Source organism: Balaenoptera physalus, assembly GCF_965194825.1.
Source record: "Balaenoptera physalus genome assembly, chromosome: X".
Lineage (NCBI taxonomy): Eukaryota > Metazoa > Chordata > Mammalia > Artiodactyla > Balaenopteridae > Balaenoptera > Balaenoptera physalus.
The window spans coordinates 98,743,551-98,764,817 of record NC_138903.1 but is presented as its reverse complement, the minus strand read 5'-3'; the positions used below and the strand labels follow the sequence as shown (position 1 = coordinate 98,764,817).

The 21,267-nt window shown below is 37.7% G+C and overlaps 2 protein-coding genes across 3 annotated transcripts in view; one reads left to right on the top strand and one right to left on the bottom strand.

The window, feature by feature from the left end:
• The window catches only part of ALG13 (ALG13 UDP-N-acetylglucosaminyltransferase subunit), a 65,930-nt gene extending 64,933 nt beyond the window's left edge, over positions 1 to 997 (bottom strand). Inside the window, 1 exon segment of the mRNA XM_082447523.1 lies at positions 839 to 997. Coding sequence (XP_082303649.1) covers positions 839 to 919 — 81 coding nt within the window. The 5' untranslated portion in view covers positions 920 to 997.
• The window catches only part of DCX (doublecortin), a 364,207-nt gene continuing 343,896 nt past the window's right edge, over positions 957 to 21,267 (top strand). For both annotated transcript variants that reach the window (XM_082447684.1, XM_082447683.1), the window contains exons 1-2: positions 957 to 1,038; positions 5,491 to 6,190. The gene's annotated coding sequence lies outside the window, so the exon portion shown is untranslated. The remainder of the gene's footprint in view (positions 1,039 to 5,490; positions 6,191 to 21,267) is intronic.

Genomic DNA, 21,267 nt, shown 5'->3' with positions numbered 1-21,267 from the left:
CTAGGAGACCAACGCAAAGACTCTGAAAAAAGCGTCGCAAACTAGGGAGGGAGGGCAAGGAACAGCGTCGTCATAGCACACAGCTGGGGCTGCGCGAACCACGAGCCCTAAGGAGAGGGCGCGCTTGGGGGACGCCGCGCCGCGCGGGGACGCCGGCCGCGAGAGTGCCTGAGCCGGAGGTAAGGCACGGAGACCGCGGCCCGAGCGCGGCGGGGCAGGGCCGGGGCAGGGCGCCGAGCGGTCCGGCCGGGTCGGGCCGGGCAGAACCCGACGGAGCGCGTCGACCGCGCGGCCCCAAGGAGCGGCCAGCGAGGCGGGCACAGGCGCAGGCCCGGGCCCGGGAGGCGGGCCGGAGCCCCGGCTCGGAGAGGTGGAGCCGCTGGAAGGAGGGGCGAAGCCGGAGGACGGAGAGGCGGAGGCGGAGAATCCGTGGAGAAAATACGGGAGAAAGAAGAAGCCGGAGAAAGGACGGGGAGGAGCGGCCCCGCAAAGCTGTGGGGAACGGGAAGAGGAGGCGGAGGACCCTAAGGAGCGGGGGAGCTGAAGGAGAGCCCAGTCAGGCGCGGGGAGGAGCCGGCTGAGGAGCGGCGGCACCAGAGGTTGAGCTGCCGGGGATTCCTCCCGAATGCAACAGTCAGGCAAGGTTACCGAGGTTAATGGTCAGGCTGGCGGCGGCGAGCGGCGAGCGGCGAGCTCAGCGCGGGGAGTCCCGCCGCCTCCCGCCTCCCGCCTCCCGCCTCCCGCCTCCCGCCTCCCGCCTCCCGCCTCCCGCCTCCCGCCTCCCGCCTCCCGCCTCCCGCCTCCCGCCTCCCGCCTCCCGCTCGCCTTCCCCACTCACTTGCAAACTGTCGTGCGCCGATACACACGCAATAAGGTCGTCAAAGCTGGTGGTCCCTACAGTAACAAACACGCACTTCATCGCGCGTGAGCCACAACCCCGAATATCAAGGGCCGGATGTGACGTAGCGGAGCCCACGTGGACGCCGCGGAGCCCACGTGGACGCCGTGGAGCCCACGTGGACGCCGCAACTGCGCTAGGTACGGAGGGCGGAAGTCGGCCTTGGCCGCCAGGGGGCAGCAGCCACCTGATCTGTGTCGCCGGTGATGGGTAGGGAGCAAAGAGTGTTCCTGGCCTATGTGCGGGCCACTGTTTTAAGCCCTTTGCGTGTAGAAGCTCATGGGACCCTCACAGTTAAGAAGGTGGGGATTGACAAATTTATTTTTTTCAAAAGTGGGGTTTAAAAAAATAATCATGAAGCCTCTCACCCTTGTGTTTGCATCCTTGCTCGGGTACCACAGATCTTTTAATGATATAGAAGTTTGGAATTCTTTAGCCAAGATACATTTGAGCGACGGTTTTACTTCAAGTCTGTTGAGGGCATCTGAAAAAAAAGTGCTTTTTAAAAATCGCTCATTAGGGCTTCCCTGGTGGCGCAGTGGTTGAGAGTCTGCCTGCTGATGTGGGGCACACGGGTTCGAGCCCTGGTCTGGGAAGATCCCACATGCCGCGGAGCGACTGGGCCCATGAGCCACAGCTACGGAGCCTGCGCGTCTGGAGCCTGTGCTCCGCAGCAGGAGAGGCCGCGACGGTGAGAGGCAGGTGCACCGCGATGAAGAGTGGCCCCCACTTGCCCCAGCTGGAGGGAGCCCTAGCACAGAAACGAAGACCCAACATAGCAATCAATCAATCAATCAATCAGTCTTAAAAAAAATCGCTCATTAGCCTGGGCTCTTCTTCCAACTGTGGTTCTCAAGAAGCCAGAGCCCTACAGAGTCTTGGAAGCTGCAGAGAAACGGTAATCTCCATTAGCAAGCATTGTGTGTAAAATAGAGGCTTTAAGGCCTGAAGCCTACATCTCTGTCATTGAACCCATCCATTGAACCATTTAAAACGTAGAATTACCATAAATTTAAATTATAATAAAATATAAAATTATACATTAGCATGAATAAATACCACATATATATTATACTTAGGCAATCAGGTACGGGAGAGGCGATTTCTCAAGACTCCTCTTCTTTGTCCTACCACCATTACTAAGATCATTGCCTGCTTTATCTCATTCTAATGTTTTCTGTATTTCCTACTTAAAATTTCAGTTTAGCTAATATGGATGTTTTGCTCTGCCTGGTTAAATACAGAAGGGAAGGTATGAGAAGAAACTCTTAAACACGAGAAGGATTGGAGGTGAATTAAGCCTAGAACATGGGCTAAAAAAACCTATTAAGCCTATTTCTAACAAGACTGTTTCTCTAAATCTTGTAGCTTGAGTACATGTCTTTTTGAGGGGTGGTATGCTCTACCCCTTTCTTGGTACCAAATTTCATGAATTAATAAAACTAGTTTCATAATAACAATAAATGTAGAAAGATCATGGCTAAATAATAAAATATAAGCATATTTTCTGCCCAATAAGAGGAATAAAGTATGAATATTTATTGGAATATAAAGACAAAAAATATTCCAAAATATTCTGTAATTCAGAAAGATCTTGTGTCCTTGATATCTTTTCCTGTATCTGGAAGATATAAATTAAAGGAGCACTGTTCTGATGAGGTCATAGAGAGAATAAGCACATACAGAAATTGAATAGTCTTAAATTTCCAGAAAATAAGAAAATTGAATATCTAATGAAACTGAGCCCCGCTAAAACAGTTTCCTTACCGAGTTAATGATTAATCTATCTATTCAAAACTTTTTTCCCTTTCTTGTGCCCTCTGACCTCAATCCTATGCTAACTGACCACTAACCAACCAGAGTCAGGTGACTAAAATTGCTGTTGTTGTAGATATCATTACGGTAAAAACTCAGGTTGTTTCTCCAGGGCAAGATGAGCTCACAGACCCCTGAGCCATGGACCACATGGCCAGAGAATCCTAAACCAGAGACATCTTGACTCCTGAAATCATGCCTGAGAAATGTCACAGAAATATCACAAGACAATGATTAATTCCAGTTTCTTTGTTCTTCCCCTTCAAAACATCTCCAACTCAGAGACCAAGATGGAGTGAATCTGAGACTTGTATCCCACTCCCTTGCTTGGTGCCCTGCAAATAAACCCTTACTTTGCTGCAAACTCCCACTGTCAGAGTTTGGCTTTCTGTGGCATGGGCACACAAGCCCTTGCTTGGTTACATTAATACTTTAAATGTTCTAGACTTTAATAAAACATCTTCTTGCAGAAATTGATCCAGAAACATTTTAAGAACCCAAGATTACATAATTAATATAAAATTTTGGTAATTAAGTCTTTTCTCTGTTTTGTCAGTGTTAAGTATGCATTTTATTTTACTTGGGTGTATTTTTCCTAAACTTACACAGGCTTACTTATCAAATAAATTAACATTATTTCTAAAAATGTTTATGATTATGAAAAATGTAAATTTCTTTTCAACTACATTAAATCAGCATTCTGACAAACTTTATTTCAACAGTAACTATGCTTCCTGGTATGCCAGCTTGAAGATAATTTCCAAGATCTTTAAGCACCTTTTAAAAAAGTGTGTACTGACATTAAATTGAGTTAATTAATGGATAATTGTTGCACAGCTGGATACTTTTTAAGTAAAATAGAATATTGCAACATTGATTTAAACTAAGCCTAATTCTAAGTTTATATATTTTTGCTTCTTATTTGAAATGCTGTGGAGAAGCTCTATCTTGGAGTTGTGTAATCAATTTGTTCATTTTTTTCCACTTTAGGAAGTTATCAAAAGGATTTGTGTGGCTATAGAAAGTTTTGTCATGTGTAGTCTTAAACTCTGCTAGTCTGTTAACATGCTTATATATGCCAGACAGTTCTCAATTATATCCACCCTGCACTTTTCTCTTTAAATTAGAAATTAGTCACTTTCGTTAAAAGTTATAATTAGTATGGGTGGTTGAGGCTCTTCAAGGACTAACAGTGACAGAGAATTACAACAGTATATGTGCTTTTGTTTTTCAAGGAAAAAGAATAGTTTTTTTTTTTCCTGAAGCAGCTTTTTTGGTTCCAGAACCCTTTATACGCTTAAAAATTATTGAGAACCTCAAAGAGCTTTTGTTTATGTGGATTATAATGTTAGTTATAACTATTGAAATTAACCATATTAGAGACTAAAATATGAGAAAATTTAAAAATATTTATCGATTCATTGGAAAGTAGTAATGATTAGCACGTTGCATGTTGACATAAATGACCTATTTTTTCTGAAAAATAACTATATTTTTCGAAACAAAAATTTTCATGAAAAGAATGGCATGTTTCACATTTTTGCAAATCTGTTTACTATCTTGCCTTACAGAAGAAAGCTGGATGCTTGTATCTGCTTTGGCATTTAATCCATTGCATTATCGCACATCACAAAACCTCTGGAAAACTCCACTCTATACTCATGTGAGGCATGGTACACTGCTACCCCTTTCTTGACACCAAATTTCATGAATTTGAGAGGATGAGAGTCAAAAAAAACCACATAACTTCTTAATATTATTATGAAAATTATTTTGACCTCACAGATCCTGTAAAGGAATATGAGAGTATTAAAAAAAAATGACAAAACTTAGAAAGTGAATTTTATTTGCCTTCGTTTATAATACCTGAGTCTGAAAAGAAGCTACGAAATACGTTAAAATGTTTAGAGTATTCTCTCAGTTTAGATGGGGTTGTTTCCTTTATTTAGTAATTAATGCTTCCACCTACGATTTGAAAGATTATTCTTTGCCTTACATGTAATCTGCCTAAATAGCAAAGATTCTGTGTCTTACAAGAATAATCTTCTATCACTTAAGTTGTCTTTATTGTGTCCCTGATTATTTAAGGGGAAAATACCCATAGAATGCGACTCTTCACTTACAATAGTGTTACATTTTTTTTTAAATGCATTATTTGTACTTGGATTAAATAGGAAGGGAAGCATTGTTTCTCAGTCACTCATGATCCTATCTAATCAAGTGACCAAATCTCCTCTGAGAACCCTTAATTTTGTCTTCCCAAAATCAGTTCCTAAATTTAGGACACATAAAATAAAATTTTCAGAATATATTACATACATAAAACTAAAACTTTTATGCATAAAACCTCTAAGACTTCTCAGAGGGCCTTTGGAATCACAAAGATTTGCGCTGCCACCTTATATAAAAAGATACTGGAAATAATTAGGTTTGTTTAATTTGTTACTATAGTAAAGTTGCATGGGAAAAGTTGTCAGATCAGAAGGGACATTCAGCCTTTCCTAAATTACGTTTGTTTGGTAAAATATTAGTATAAAAATTTCAGAAATTGCATGCTTTACGGGAAGTCCCCAGCAATTTGTCAGTGCCCTCCATGACGGATGTGCCCTCCATAATACTGTTTTACCTTCAGGAATAACCCTCATCAAAACTCCTATGAAATAGTTACATACTGGACTCCAATACAGAATTTTACTCCTCTATTATGATAGAATTGGCAATAGTAATAAATTAACCACAGCCATTAAATCTCTTAATGTTCTTGTTTTACTCTAAAGCTTACCCGAAGATTCTACTACAGGCTAGAATTTGTATCTTCAACAAAGAAGAACAATCTCAGAGCCTCATGGAAAAGGACCGTACCAGGTACTTCACATTATTGCTACTTCAAAGAATAGGCTTCTGAGCTGACATCACTTAGATAACTTTCAGACAGCACCAGTGGACTGAGGCAAGATTTCCAGGACTCTTTCTAATCCAATGAAAGGCTCAGAACACTACAGAGTCAGATAACCAGGAAGGATGTACTAGGCAATGCCCAGCCTTCCGTAAGCTACCCAGTAATCCTTTCCTTCCCCCCATTTCAAAATCTTTCAGTTTTTCATGACATTTGAAACCCAGGTTTTCTGACATGCATTTTAGAAGAAATATCGTATATACTTGCCCAGATAAAATAAGCATGGAGCTATTGCTGAGAATCTGAAGGAAATATGGAAAATAAAGTAGCATTAGTTATCCTTATGATTAGGGTGGTTTCGTATTGGTTTTATGTAAATGAGGATCTATTTTATTTTTTAAATAATTCAGAATGAAATTGTGATGAATGTATGCCATATTAATTTATTCATATTCTTTTTATATTTTTTTGTTTCTGCTCTTGCTGTTTCCTCTCCCTCCCTATCAATATGGTTAGCTAATCCTTCAAGATTCATCAGAGGTGCAAGTTCCTCCAGGAAGCCCTTCTCTGACCCTTGTAAGGTATGTGCATTATGTGCAAATATTGTTCTTTGCCTACCTCTGTCATAATTCTTTATGTTTAAATTACCTATATACTTTTTTCTTCCTCTGGATGGTAAAATCCTGAAAGAGTGGAGACCATGTCTAAGTCATCTCTGAATTCCCAGAATTTAGTGCTGTCCCTGGAACCTAGGGACGTAAAATAAATGTTTATTGAACTAAAAAAGAGTTACATTATTAGGTACCATGCTAGGCCCTGTGGGGAATACAAAGGTAAATAAAACATAGTGCCTTTTCTATCTCAAGAATATATGGTTTTGTTCATAGGCTGATCAAAGTTTTGTGGACTTTATTTTTTTTAATTAATTTTATTTATTTATTTATTTATTTTTGGCTGTGTTGGGTCTTCATTGTTGCGCACGGGCTTTCTCCAGTTGCGGCGAGCGGGGGCTACTCTTCGTTGCGGTGTGCAGGCTTCTCATTGCGGTGGCTTCTCTTGTTGCGGATCACGGCTCTAAGCATGGGGGCTTCAGTAGTTGTGGCACGCGGGCTCAGTAGTTGTGGCTCGCGGGCTCTAGAGCGCAGGCTCGGTAGTTGTGGCGCATGGGCTTAGTTGCTCCGCGACGTGTGGGATCTTCCTGGACCAGGGATCGAACCTGTGTCCCCTGCATTGGCAGACGGATTCTTAACCACTGCACCATGAGGGAAGTCCTGTGGACTTTTAGAATTAAGAAACCATGGAATTCATTGGTTTTATTTTATGGACAGGAAACAGAGATTCAAATAGATTGTGATTTTTTTCTCAAGATAATAATAGCAGAGGGTTGAATCCAACCCTCCAGATGCTTGTCAAGGCATACTATGCTGACTTATCCTTTAATGATGAGCCTACAGTATTGGTATCTATATTACAGTATAAAGTAATAACAGCAATATGACTTTTAAAGTCTGATAAACCAGAAATGTTTCTTCTTAATCTTTTAAACACAGCACGTTATAGAATCCTTGAGCTGCCTAACTATTGTGTTTAGATTTATTTCTTTAATTTTTCATCATTCATCAAAAGTTTCTATATATCCTTTATTATTAAAGTAAATGTCTTTTATCAAAGCTGAGAAGTTGCATATTCTAAAACATTTGTTTTTAATCTCTGCTTTGTGGATCCATTGTGTTCTTGAAGAGTTACCAGAACTTGGCTCTCCCTTTCCTCCTCCCCCTTCCAAATATTATTGATGGTGATTGTCTTACTGTTAGGGACGCAAAAATAATTATTTCTTGCCTACACTGGTCAAATCAAAATTTTACTATAATAGAGTCAATTTTTGGAGAACCATAAAGAAAATTGTTTAATTTTAAAGAGATAGCAGAACATGCTACTGCAAAATATGGCACTTTGACATAAGAATTATTTTGAGCTGAAGGCAATTGAGAAGAAGCAGATACAAGAAAAACTCTCTGCCCTACCCTTATTTGCCTAAAAGTAGTAGTCGTAAGGGTATGCACCTCCCCTCTGTACCAGGAAGGACAGAAGTTAACCACCAGAGACAGCTCTAGACCCTTACAGCCTGGAATCAGCATCAGAGGAACCTACATAACAAACTTTACTAACTAGCTCTTATGATCCATTAGTTCCTCCATATATTTACCTTCTCCCAACTTGCCACCCAAAAAACTCAAAGTCCATTTCCTTTGTCTTGTCAGTTCTCTAAGAATGTTTTGTTATTTTAAGCTGCTGTATTAGGTCAAGCTCTAACAACCCCTTTCAGTTACTCATCATTGAGTACTTGGAGCATACGCCTGATGCACATGTTAGTAAACTTCCGTTTGTTGTTCTCTTGTTAATCTGTCTTTTGTCAGTCTAATTACAAAGCCCCACCTGGAGAAGGGTAGAGGGACAAGAAAGATTTTTTTCCTCTTCTACAGTTTATTAATAGATATTTTTCTTTCAACCATGTTTAAAAGATTCCAACTAGGTTTCCTAGTTTCTTCAAGATCCTAGTGAGTAGAATGAAATTCTTCATTTACCCAAGAGTGTGCAAGAGAGCTGATAAAATCAAGATTCAAAAGGATACCCAAAAAAAGATATGAAAGAAAATATGAAGAAGCAGAAACAATGAGTTCAAATAAATCAGATCAGGGTCTTTGGCTTAGGTTAAAAAAACACAAGTATAAAATTGAGGTTTTAATGAATTGTAATGAATGAGAGTTGACTGTACCACTACTTGAGTTATCACAGGCAGGGAAAAAAGCTAATTTTTATTGAGCACTCCTAATGTGACAAGCAATGTGGTAGACAAATTATATGTCTGATCTCTTTTTATCAGACTTAAATTGAAAGATTTTTACAAATCCTATCTGTACGTAAAATTGCTGCTTATAAAAAATTATGCTACAAATCATATCAAAACTACAATATTACTTAAATAATTAAAGTGAACCTTTGTGATTTTTACCTCACATTCCTTCCTAGGCTACAAAGACAAAGATCAAAGACCATGAAACGCTCTTTTAAAGTAAAGTCCAATTGAGTATGGAACAAGTCACCTAAATGAAGCATTTAATTCTATTATTGTGACTATAAGACTAAGTTATACATCTTATTACCAAGTATTTTTGGAAGAAGGAAAAGACATTTATGTGATCCTAATTATATGAGTATATGCCTCCTGTATGGATCAGTGATGTTAATTAAGCCCCTGTTGCGTAAACTTATCATAATCAGCTTAACTACAAATGATAAAATGTTTGATTAAAGGAGACTATACTGAATGAAACATAATACCAGACATTGTTTAGAATCCATTATATGATAGAGGGCTAGTACTCAGATGAGACAAAAGATGTTAAGACTTGGATGTTTTTCAAGAACTCAAGTTTTCAAAAAGGTCTGAGTTGTTTTATTTTGTTTTTACTTAATTCTCTATCTAATTTTTGCTAACTTATAGCCAAAACTACAGAATATAACATTCCATTTTTTATAAATATCAGAGGCATGGACAGATCACTTAATAAAAACAAATTAATTCAAAAATATTCATTGAGCACTTACTATGTACAAGTCCTTCTGCTACACACAGATAGACTAGACAGCTTAGAATCTAATGAAAACACACAAGCATGCAAATATGTTGTGATAAAGTGCAATAAAAAACTGAGAAATGCAAGAGAATAACAGGAGAGGTGAGGTGGCGTGGGAACCGACTTTATATTCAATGGTCTAAGAAAGCTTCTCTGGAGAAGTGACATTTAAGCTGAGGCTTGAAAGATAAGGAGCCAACCAGGAGAAGACTGAGGGAATAGCCTTCCAAGCAAAGTGAATAGACTGTGGACAGGTCATCAGGAAAGGTGCTTTTCTTGTTTGAAAAGAGAAATGAAAAAGGACAGTGTAGGTAGAGCATAATAGGCAAAGGAATCGGTGGCATGCAATGAGATTAGAGAGTTAAACAAGCCCTATAGGTCATAGCAACGATTTTTATTTGTATCCTTCAAGAATTGAGTAAGTGCAAATGTGCCAATGTATGTAAGAGGATTTTTACCTATCTTAAAAACTGTGCTTTCTAGATTAGAATATGCCCACAATGCATCTCAGAAGAATTAAGCTAAGCACAAAAATGTATTGTTCATGGGAATAACTCATTTTTAAAGTAAAATTTTAATTTTATTAAATTGATACCATGTACATAGTTGTTGTTGTTGTTTTTTTAAAATAGTACAGTAAAAAACAATAGTTCTCTGTCCTATCCCTCTCCGTTCCTGATTCTCACTCCAAAGGGCAATAACTTTAAACAATTTTAGCTATTCCCTATAATATTTACTACCATGTTTCTATGTATCGATAACATGCTTATATTGCTATGTCAACTGAAAAAAAACACACAACCTGAAAGTTGCAAGTTATGTTTTATTCTGGGATGTTATTGAGGACTATAGCCTGGGAAACAGCCTCTCAGATAGCTCTGAGGAACTGTTCCAAAGAGGTAAGGGAGGAGCCAGGATATATAGCAGTTTTTGCTAAAAGCAAAAAAACATGTAGTCGAACATCAAAAGTTACTGATAATCACAAAAAAACAGACATCTCAAGGTAATGAATTTAGCACTTTTCTATGTATGGGAAGATGCAAGAGTCTGGGCTCATCAAAATTATTCCTTTGATATGCATGTTAACTATTTGGGGCCAGTATTCAGCTTTTCTCCATTCTCAGTTCCCCTCATGGTGCACCGTTGTGGGGGGCTGCAGTGGCTGATGGTTTGATGGCTGCAACACCCTTTGTTTACTGAAATGGTAGGCAACATTCATTTTCCACAGCTATTTCTTGATTTTTCAGCTTTTTAGATAATATCTATTGACTTTCTATTATGAAAGGTGGCAATTTGACTCTCTTATGTACCCATAAACACATACTTCCCTTCCTCCCCAAATTCTTGGTAAAATAAGTATTCAGTGATTATATTACTATGACTTTGTAAACATTATTCAGAGTTTAACTATGTATTGAGTATGTTATTACATTTCCTATCCTATAAACATTTTGTTCTGCTACATTTTATTTAATTTTTATTTGCTTAGGATTCTTTTTTCTGAATCTATCACTTACTCATACCCAAACAGGTCTTCCCAAGAAATCCATACAGCTCCTCTCTGTATGTTCACATACATCAGGGTAACTATAACTTTCATTTTTTTTAATTAAAGATGTCTGTGATAGGGATTTTTATCCTGTTTCAGTTTGAGCTGGTTTATCTTTCTGAATAGCTGTCTTCCTGGGGTATCCTCTCACTGTTATCTTGAAAATTCCTTTTGCCTTTCTCTTGTATTGGATCCCATTTTCTATACCCTATGTTCCCTTCACTTTTCCTTTAACTTCCTCATTTTGGTGGACAAATATCCTCCAATAACTTCCTGAGAAAGATGATAAATTTTTTCAAGATTTTTGCATGTCTGAAAACACCTTGTTCTAATCTCTCATCCGGTTGTTAGACTGATATAGAATTCTAGGTTGGTTTGTTAGTTTCCTATTGCTGCTGTAACAAATTACCCCAAACTTAGTGGCGCAAAACAACAAAAATTTATTCTATTTTGACCAGAAATCTGAATTCATTTTCAATGGGCTAAAGTCAAGGTGTTAGCAAGGCTCTTTCCTTCTAGAGGCCCTAAAGGAGAATCCTTTTCCTTCCTTTTTCCAGTTTCTACAGGCCACCTGCATTCCTTGGCTCATGGCTCCTTCCTGTATCTTCAAAACACATCACTCCAACCCATGCTTAAGTTTTCACATCTCCTTTTTTTTACTTTGATTTTCTTGCCTCCCTGTTATGAGAATTCTTTTAATTACATTGGTCCTACCCAGAAAATCCAGGATAATCACTCATCTCAAGATCCTTAACTTAATCACATCTGCAAAATCCCTTTTACCATGTAAGGTAACATATCCACAGGTCCAGGGATTATGACAAGGACATCTTTGGAGGGAGGCATTATTCATCCTCTCACAGTTGGAAATGACTTTTCCCTAAAAACTTGTCTTCTTGATTTTAGGGATACAGTTTAGAAGTTTGTTCCTAATATTATTTGTGATACTTTGTATATGACCTGTTTTTTTCTCTCAGGAAGCTTCTAAAATCTTGTTTATTCTATCTTCTGAAATTTCACTATGATGTATGTTACTGAGAATTATTTTCTCATTCACTGTTCTGGATACATGATAGACCTTTGTAATCTGTATACTCATATCCTGCAGTGCTAGGAATTTTCCTTGTGTTATTTCTTTTTTTTTTTCTTTTTTTTTAAAATATTGGAGCTATTTTCTGTTTTAAAGATTTTTTTTAAACTATTTGTTTATTTATTTATTTATGGCTGTGTTGGGTCTTCGCTTCTGTGCGAGGGCTTTCTCTAGTTGTGGCAAGCGGGGGCCACTCTTCATCGCGGTGCGCGGGCCTCTCACTATCGCGGCCTCTCTTGTTGTGGAGCACAGGCTCCAGACGCGCAGGCTCAGTAATTGTGGCTCACGGGCCCAGCTGCTCCGCGGCACGTGGGATCTTCCCAGACCAGGGCTCGAACCCTTGTCCCCTGCATTGGCAGGCAGATTCTCAACCACTGCGCCACCAGGGAAGCCCCCTTGTGTTATTTCTTTAGTAATTTCCTTCCTTCTGCTTTTTCTGTCCTCTCTTTCTGGAACTTATTTTGGTCTAATTTGGCCCTCCAGTACTGAATCCTTGAACTTTCTCATCTTTTCTCTATTTTCCATTTCTTTTTCTTTTTGTTCTACTTTCTAGGAGAGCTCATCAATTTAAAATTTTTAATCTTCTATTGATTTTTAGGATTACTACTATATTTTGAATTCCTAAGAGCTCTTTCTCATTCGTTGAAAGTTCCATTTTTACAGAACACTGTTCTTGTGTCTTGAATTTAGTATTACCTCATTTCTCTGAAGATGTTATTATAGTTTTGTTTCTTTTCTCTTTGACTTTTGTTGCTGCTGCTGTTGTTGTTTTGATCTCTGTCTTTCATTTTAGAAAATTTACTCAAATATCTAGGGATTTGGTCAGCCATAAATATTTAAGAGTGAGGCACAAAAAAGAAGTTCTGTCTCCATTGTTGGGACTTATGGATTGTTGAGCTTCACTGGGGAGTAACTGGAAAGAAATTCAATCTTTTTAATGGGAGACCCCAAATATCAGTGTCTGTAGGGCTTTACACTTGTGTTGGTCAGCTTCTACAGAATCCTCCAGTCTGCTCAGCTGAAAATATCTTAGAAATCAGCCAGCAGAAAGGTGACAGAGGGCAGTCTTACTATTTAGTAAATAGAGATTCAATCCCCATTTTCACTAAAGTTCACAATCCAGCCCTCAGCTATGCCTATTGTTTCCAGCACTAGAGCTTCTTTTCTGGAAAGATGTTTTAATTACCGTAGAAAGTAAAACTTGAATCTTTTTTTTTTAACTGAAATCATTGTTTTTCTTTCAGCTAAGTCAACAAGCTTCTTTAACAGCAAGAAGCACCCATTGACCCTCCAAGCAGTGAAATAGAATACTGTATTAAAACTTGAATCTTGTTTGAATGGATAAGGAGCTTTTGGGATGTAATTTTTCCTTATACATACTTTCAATCAATCCTCCTCTTTTTAGCTCTCCCTTCAACCTGTGTCTCAGAGATATCGAGTAACTTTAAAAACAACTCGTCACCACCAACCTTAGGTTTCAGCTTTTTCCAGTTTGTTAAGTAAGCTTAACATTCATCTCATCTATTGCTTTCCAGCTTCTAAAGTTTTGTCAACTTTGCTTGTCTGCTGTTGTCTTCTCTCCTGTTCTCTTTGTCCTTCTCTATTTATACCTTTTTAAAAAAATTCCTTTACTGTCATTTTAGTGGAGCTTCACGCAGGCGCAGAGATGAATGCATGTTTCTAATCTGCCTTCTTTAACTGGAAGTCTTATAGCACACTCTATATGGAGAAATAATGCAGTCCAAGCTAATAACATTAAAGGTGGAAGACTAAGAAGCCCACTTGCAAAAAGAAAGTCTGTTTCTGAGAAACGTGAAATAAGTAGTTCTATAATATGTAAGCCATATATGTGACTATTCACTGTACTGTAAAAGGTCTGTTGCTACAGAAAACTGAGTTATATCAACTTTCAAATACTTAAAATTATAGGTAATTTAACTGGATACACAAACATAAGATATACGGGCTTGTCTAGTGTTTTTGGATACAGAATGTATTTTTATGAAAAATTGCCTCTAGACATTAATTGCCCTCATTGGGGAACCTTAAGAAGTATGCCATTTAGTGCCTACTAAAGAAGGCACTCCTGAAAAGTCCTGGAAAGACTCCTGATTGGAGAGATGGAGCCGGGAATTTAATGTAGATTTCATGAAATGAGTGAATTCCAGACACTATTTTAAAAATATTATTCAGACAGACCTTAAGTATTAAAAAAAAAAGTCTGCCTGGTCCTCCTCTATTCCAACCCTGACCACACACCCTGCCTGTATGTAAATTTGGGAAAAGAGGTCAAAGTAAGAGCCAAGAAGTGGGACTGCACACAATAATAATACTAATCGCTAATATTTATTAACCTTTACTGAGTGTTTACTGTGTGTCGGTAACTGTGCTAAACACGTTTTGTGAATTATTTCATATACATGTTTAGTGATTATTTGACAAGTGAACTTAAACAGTAAAAATGGAAGGTTAAATAGGTAAAGAGGAGGAAAGGCGGAAGAATGCCTCCGAAGAGTCATAATATTCTCATTTCCTTTCCCTCTCCCATTCCTCCCCTTCCCAAGTGCTCTAGACTTATTTATATTCATGGCATAATTCTGTACACTATCCCTGCTTTTTGCTTTTCTTTCAGTGTGTTAATACTAAATAGTTCATCTTAGGTACTTGAATTTGAAGGTTAATGATTTGGAACTTCAAGCAGGAGTTTTGATTCCAATAGTTCACTGTTTTGCAAAATATACCATCAAATATTTTGTAAGAGAGGATATGGAATAAAAGGAGAAAGAGAATAGAGAGAAACCTGCCAAGGCATTACTATAAATTTTAAACGTGTTTTTTTTTAAAGCAATATGGCTGATGTTTCACAGTTCTTTTTTCACAAAAACTCCTAGATAATAGCAACCTGTGATGATTTAATACATATTCAGTCAAACAAACTATCAAGAATGCATAGGTCTGGAACATTTATAAAATTGGTCTAGGATTAAAGGAAATAATCTGGAGAGGAAATGAGAATTTAAATAATTAATTCTCCCAAAGATTAATAAAATATATTTCAGCCTGCCAATTGTTTAAGATTGAAAAATTTGCATTTTTTATTGTAAAAGGACAAAGTATATTTCTTTTTTCTTACTTGATTGATATCTACTGAGTACCTACTCTCTGCAGGGCATTGTGATTAGCATTATGGGAGAAAGGATATTAAAAATGCCTAAACTGAGTCAGCTCTACCCACCACCAGAGCCTCCCATCAAGCCTCTTAGATAGCCTCAACCACCAGAGGACAGACAGCAGAAGCAAGAAAAACTACAATCCTGCAGCCTGTGGACCAAAACCCACAGTTACAGAAAGATAATCAAGATGAAAAGGCAGAGGGCTATATATCAGATGAAGGAACAAGAAAAAACCCCAGAAAAACAACTAAATGAAGTGGAGATAGGCAACCATCCAGAAAAAGAATTCAGAATAATGATATTGCAGATGATCCAGGACCTCGGAATAAGAATGGAGGCAAAGATTGAGAAGATGCAAGAAATGATTAACAAAGACCTAGAAGAATTAAAGAACAAACAAACAGAGATGACCAATACAATAACTGAAATGAAAACTACACTAGAAGGAATCAATAGCAGAATAACTGAGGCAGAAGAACGGATAAGTGACCTGGAAGACAGAATGGTGGAATTCACTGCTGCGGAACAGACTAAAGAAAAAAGAATGAAAAGAAATGAAGACAGCCTAAGAGACCTCTGGGACAACATTAAACACAACAACATTCGCATTATAGGGGTCCCAGAAGGAAAAGAGAGAGAGAAAGGGCCAGAGAAAATATTTAAAGAGATTATAGTCGAAAACTTCCCTAACGTGGGAAAGGAAATAGCCACCCAAATCCAGGAAGCGCAGAGAGTCCCATACAGGATAAACCCAAGGAGAAACACACCGAGACACATAGTAATCAAAATGGCAAAAATTAAGGACAAAGAAAAATTATTGAAAGCAGCAAGGGAAAAACGACAAATAACATACAAGGGAACTCCCATAAGGTTAACAGCTGATTTCTCAGCAGAAACTCTACAAGCCAGAAGGGAGTGGCATGATATACTTAAGGTGATGAAAGGGAAGAACCTACAACCAAGATTACTCTACCTGGCAAGGATCTCATTTAGATTTGATGGAGAAATCAAAAGCTTTACACACAAGCAAAAGCTAAGAGAATTCAGCACCACCAAACCAGCTCTACAACAAATGCTAAAGGAACTTCTCTAAGTGGGAAACACAAGAGAAGAAAAGGACCTACAAAAACAAACCCAAAACAATTAAGAAAATGGTCATAGGAACATACATATCAATAATTACCGTAAACGTGAATGGATTAAATGCTCCAACCAAAAGACACAAGCTTGCTGAATGGATACAAAAACAAGACCCATATATATGCTGTCTACAAGAGACCCACTTCAGACCCAGGGACACATACAGACTGAAAGTGAGGGGATGGAAAAAGATATTCCATGCAAATGGAAATCAAAAGAAAGCTGGAGTAGCTATACTCATATCAGATAAAATAGACTTTAAAGTAAAGAATGTTACAAGAGACAAAGAAAGACACTACATAATGATCAAGGGATCAATCCAAGAAGAAGATATAACAATTATAAATATATATGCACCCAACATAGGAGCACCTCAATACATAAGGCAACTGCTAACAGCCATAAAAGAGGAAATTGACAGTAACACGATAATAGTGGGGGACTTTAACACCTCACTTACACCAATGGACAGATCATCCAAAATGAAAATAAATAAGGAAACAGAAGCTTTAAATGACACAATAGACCAGATAGATTTAATTGATATTTATAGGACATTCCATCCAAAAACAGCAGATTACACGTTCTTCTCAAGTGCGCACGGAACATTCTCCAGGATAGATCACATCTTGGGTCACAAATCAAGCCTCAGTAAATTTAAGAAAATTGAAATCATATCAAGCATCTTTTCTGACCACGATGCTATGAGATTAGAAATGAATTACAGGGAAAAAAACGTAAAAAAGACAAACACATGGAGGCTAAACAATACGTTACTAAATAACCAAGAGATCACTGAAGAAATCAAAGAGGAAATCAAAAAATACCTAGAGACAAATGACAATGAGAACACGACGACCCAAAATCTATGGGATGCAGCAAAAGCAGTTCTAAGAGGGAAGTTTATAGCTATACAAGCCTACCTAAAGAAACAAGAAAAATCTCAAGTAAATAATCTAACCTTACACCTAAAGAAACTAGAGAAAGAAGAACAAACAAAACCCAAAGTTAGCAGAAGGAAAGAAATCATAAAGATCAGAGCAGAAATAAATGAAATAGAAACAAAGAAAACAATAGCAAAGATCAATAAAACTAAAAGCTGGTTCTTTGAGAAGATAAACAAAATTGATAAGCCATTAGCCAGACTCATCAAGAAAAAGAGGGAGAGGACTCAAATCAATAAAATCAGAAATGAAAAAGGAGAAGTTACAACAGACACTGCAGAAATACAAAGCATCCTAAGAGACTACTACAAGCAACTCTATGCCAATAAAATGGACAACCTGGAAGAAATGGACAAATTCTTAGAAAAGTATAACCTTCCAAGACTGAACCAGGAAGAAACAGAAAATATGAACAGACCAATCACAAGCAATGAAATTGAAACTGTGATTAAAAATCTTCCAACAAACAAAAGTCCAGGACCAGATGGCTTCACAGGTGAATTCTATCAAACATTTAGAGAAGAGCTAACACCTATCCTTCTCAAACTCTTCCAAAAAATTGCAGAGGATGGAACACTCCCCAACTCATTCTACGAGGCCACCATCACCCTGATACCAAAACCAGACAAAGACACTACAAAAAAAGAAAATTACAGACCAATATCACTGATGAATATAGATGCAAAAATCCTCAACAAAATACTAGCAAACAGAATCCAACAACACATTAAAAGGATCATACACCACGATCAAGTGGGATTTATCCCAGGAATGCAAGGATTCTTCAATATACGCAAATCAATCAATGTGATACACCATATTAACAAATTGAAGAATAAAAACCATATGATCATCTCAATAGATGCAGAAAAAGCTTTTGACAAAATTCAACATCCATTTATGATAAAAACTCTCCAGAAAGTGGGCATAGAGGGAACCTACCTCCACATAATAAAGGCCATATATGACAAACCCACAGCAAACATCATTCTCAATGGTGAAAAACTGAAAGCATTTCCTCTAAGATCAGGAACAAGACAAGGATGTCCACTCTCACCACTATTATTCAACATAGTTCTGGAAGTCCTAGCCACGGCAATCAGAGAAGAAAAAGAAATAAAAGGAATACAAATTGGAAAAGAAGAAGTAAAACTGTCACTGTTTGCGAATGACATGATATTATACATAGAGAACCCTAAAACTGCCACCAGAAAACTGCTAGAGCTAATTAATGAATATGGTAAAGTTGCAGGATACAAAATTAATGCACAGAAATCTCTCGCATTCCTATACACTAATGACGAAAAATCTGAAAGAGAAATTATGGAAACACTCCCATTTACCATTGCAACAAAAAGAATAAAATACCTAGGAATAAACCTACCTAGGGAGACAAAAGACCTGTATGCAGAAAACTATAAGACACTGATGAAAGAAATTAAAGATGATACCAACAGATGGAGAGATATACCACGTTCTTGGGTTGGAAAAATCAACATTGTGAAAATGACTATACTACCCAAAGCAATCTACAGATTCAATGCAATCCCTATCAAATTACCAATGGCATTTTTTACGGAACTAGAACAAATCATCTTAAAATTTGTATGGAGACACAAAAGACCCCGAATAGCCAAAGCAGTCTTGAGGGAAAAAACCAGAGCTGGAGGAATCAGACTCCCTGAATTCAGACTATACTACAAAGCTACAGTAATCAAGACAATATGGTACTGGCACAAAAACAGAAACATAGATCAATGGAACAAGATAGAAAGCCCAGAGATAAACCCATGCACCTATGGTCAACTAATCTATGACAAAGGAGGCAAAGATATACAATGGAGAAAAGACAGTCTCTTCAATAAGTGGTGCTGGGAAAACTGGACAGCTACATGTAAAAGAATGAAATTAGAATATTCCCTAACACCATATACAAAAATAAACTCAAAATGGATTCGAGACCTAAATGTAAGACTGGACACTATAAAACTCTTAGAGGAAAACATAGGAAGAACACTCTTTGACATAAATCACAGCAAGATCTTTCTGGATCCACCTCCTAGAGTAATGGAAATAAAAACAAAAATAAACAAATGGGACCTAATGAAACTTCAAAGCTTTTGCACAGCAAAGGAAACCATAAACAAGACAAAAAGACAACCCTCAGAATGGGAGAAAATATTTGCAAACGAATCAACGGACAAAGGATTAATCTCCAAAATATATAAACAGCTCATTCAGCTCAATATTAAAGAAACAAACACCCCAATCCAAAAATGGGCAGAAGACCTAAATAGACATTTCTCCAAAGAAGACATACAGACGGCCACGAAGCACATGAAAAGGTGCTCAACATCAATAATTATTAGAGAAATGCAAATCAAAACTACAATGAGGTATCACCTCACACCAGTTAGAATGGGCATCATCAGAAAATCTACAAACAACAAATGCTGGAGAGGGTGTGGAGAAAAGGGAACCCTCTTGCACTGTTGGTGGGAATGTAAATTGATACAGCCACTATGGAGAACAATATGGAGGTTCCTTAAAAAACTAAAAATAGAATTACCATATGACCCAGCAATCCCACTACTGGGCATATACCCAGAGAAAACCGTAATTCAAAAAGACACATGCACCCGAATGTTCATTGCAGCACTATTTACAATAGCCAGGTCATGGAAGCAACCTAAATGCCCATCAACAGACGAATGGATAAAGAAGAGTGGTACATATATACAATGGAATATTACTCAGCCATAAAAAGGAACGAAATTGAGTCATTTGTTGAGACGTGGATGGATCTAGAGACTGTCATACAGAGTGAAGTAAGTCAGAAAGAGAAAAACAAATATCGTATATTAACGCATGTTTGTGGAACCTAGAAAAATGGTACAGATGAGCCGGTTTGCAGGGCAGAAGTTGAGACACAGATGTAGAGAACGGACATATGGACACCAAGGGGGGAAAACTGCGGTGGGGTGGGGATGGTGGTGTGCTGAATTGGGCGATTGGGATTGACATGTATACACTGATGTGTATAAAACTGATGCCTAATAAGAACCTGCGGTATAAAAAAACAAACAAACAAAACAACTAATACTAAACTTTCATTGGGTTATTTGTATGGAAATATGTTAATATAAATGTTTCAGACATTAAAAAAAAATGCCTAAACTGCTGTTTATCAAGAAGCTCATAATCTAGTGTTGAAGGTAAGACATATACAAAAGAACTGCTATATTGTATATGGTATTATGTGACAAATACCATGTGAATGATGCAAAATATTTTGATTTTTCTGTTTTGCCAACTTGCAGTATAAACAGAATGAATTTTGTAGGTAACGTTCCATATATATGTGTTTCTTTGTATACTCTTCATACATGCTAACCTTTGACAACTGCTGCAAAACATCATTAAAACCAGTTCAGGTACAGCAAGTCTAGAAAAAGAGCTGCCAGCTAAGGCACACCAAGGGAAAAAATTACTGGTTTCAATGAGATATATGTGCATGTGTTTCTTATAGTGGAATGTATAACTTATTGATTGTTTAATAGAGTACATTCAGCCAAGTGTACTAGGTATATATTTCATTTAATTTTCACACGAATCCTATAAGATCAGTACTATTTTTATCCCCATTTTACAAATGAGGAAACTGAGGATCAGAGAAATGAAGTAACTTGTCCAAAGTTACACAGATGGTAAATGATGGAATCAGGAGTTGGACCCAGTCTATTTAACCCCTAGTCTGCACTCCTAACCATTTAGCTCTGCTGTCTCTTTTGTGGAACATGGTAGTAGAGAAGTCTAGGAGATATTTAGGTATCTGAGCCTGGAGTTCAAGAGAAAGGGCTGGGCTAGAGATGCAGATTGTGTAGTCATCAGCATGTGTTATATATCCTCAAATATAAGGAGACCTCAATAAGAAGATATCAAAAAGTTTTTCTTGTCAACTGGATTATAAAAATGTTTAGGGATGTAAATGAATGAGTTAAATATCTACTTAGGTTATTTAAAATTTCAATTTAGTAAAATAATTAAGTTCCATTATATAAATACATTGATTTAGCTGTGTTGCTTTTATCCCCTCCTATTTCATGAAATATATAACTCTTCAC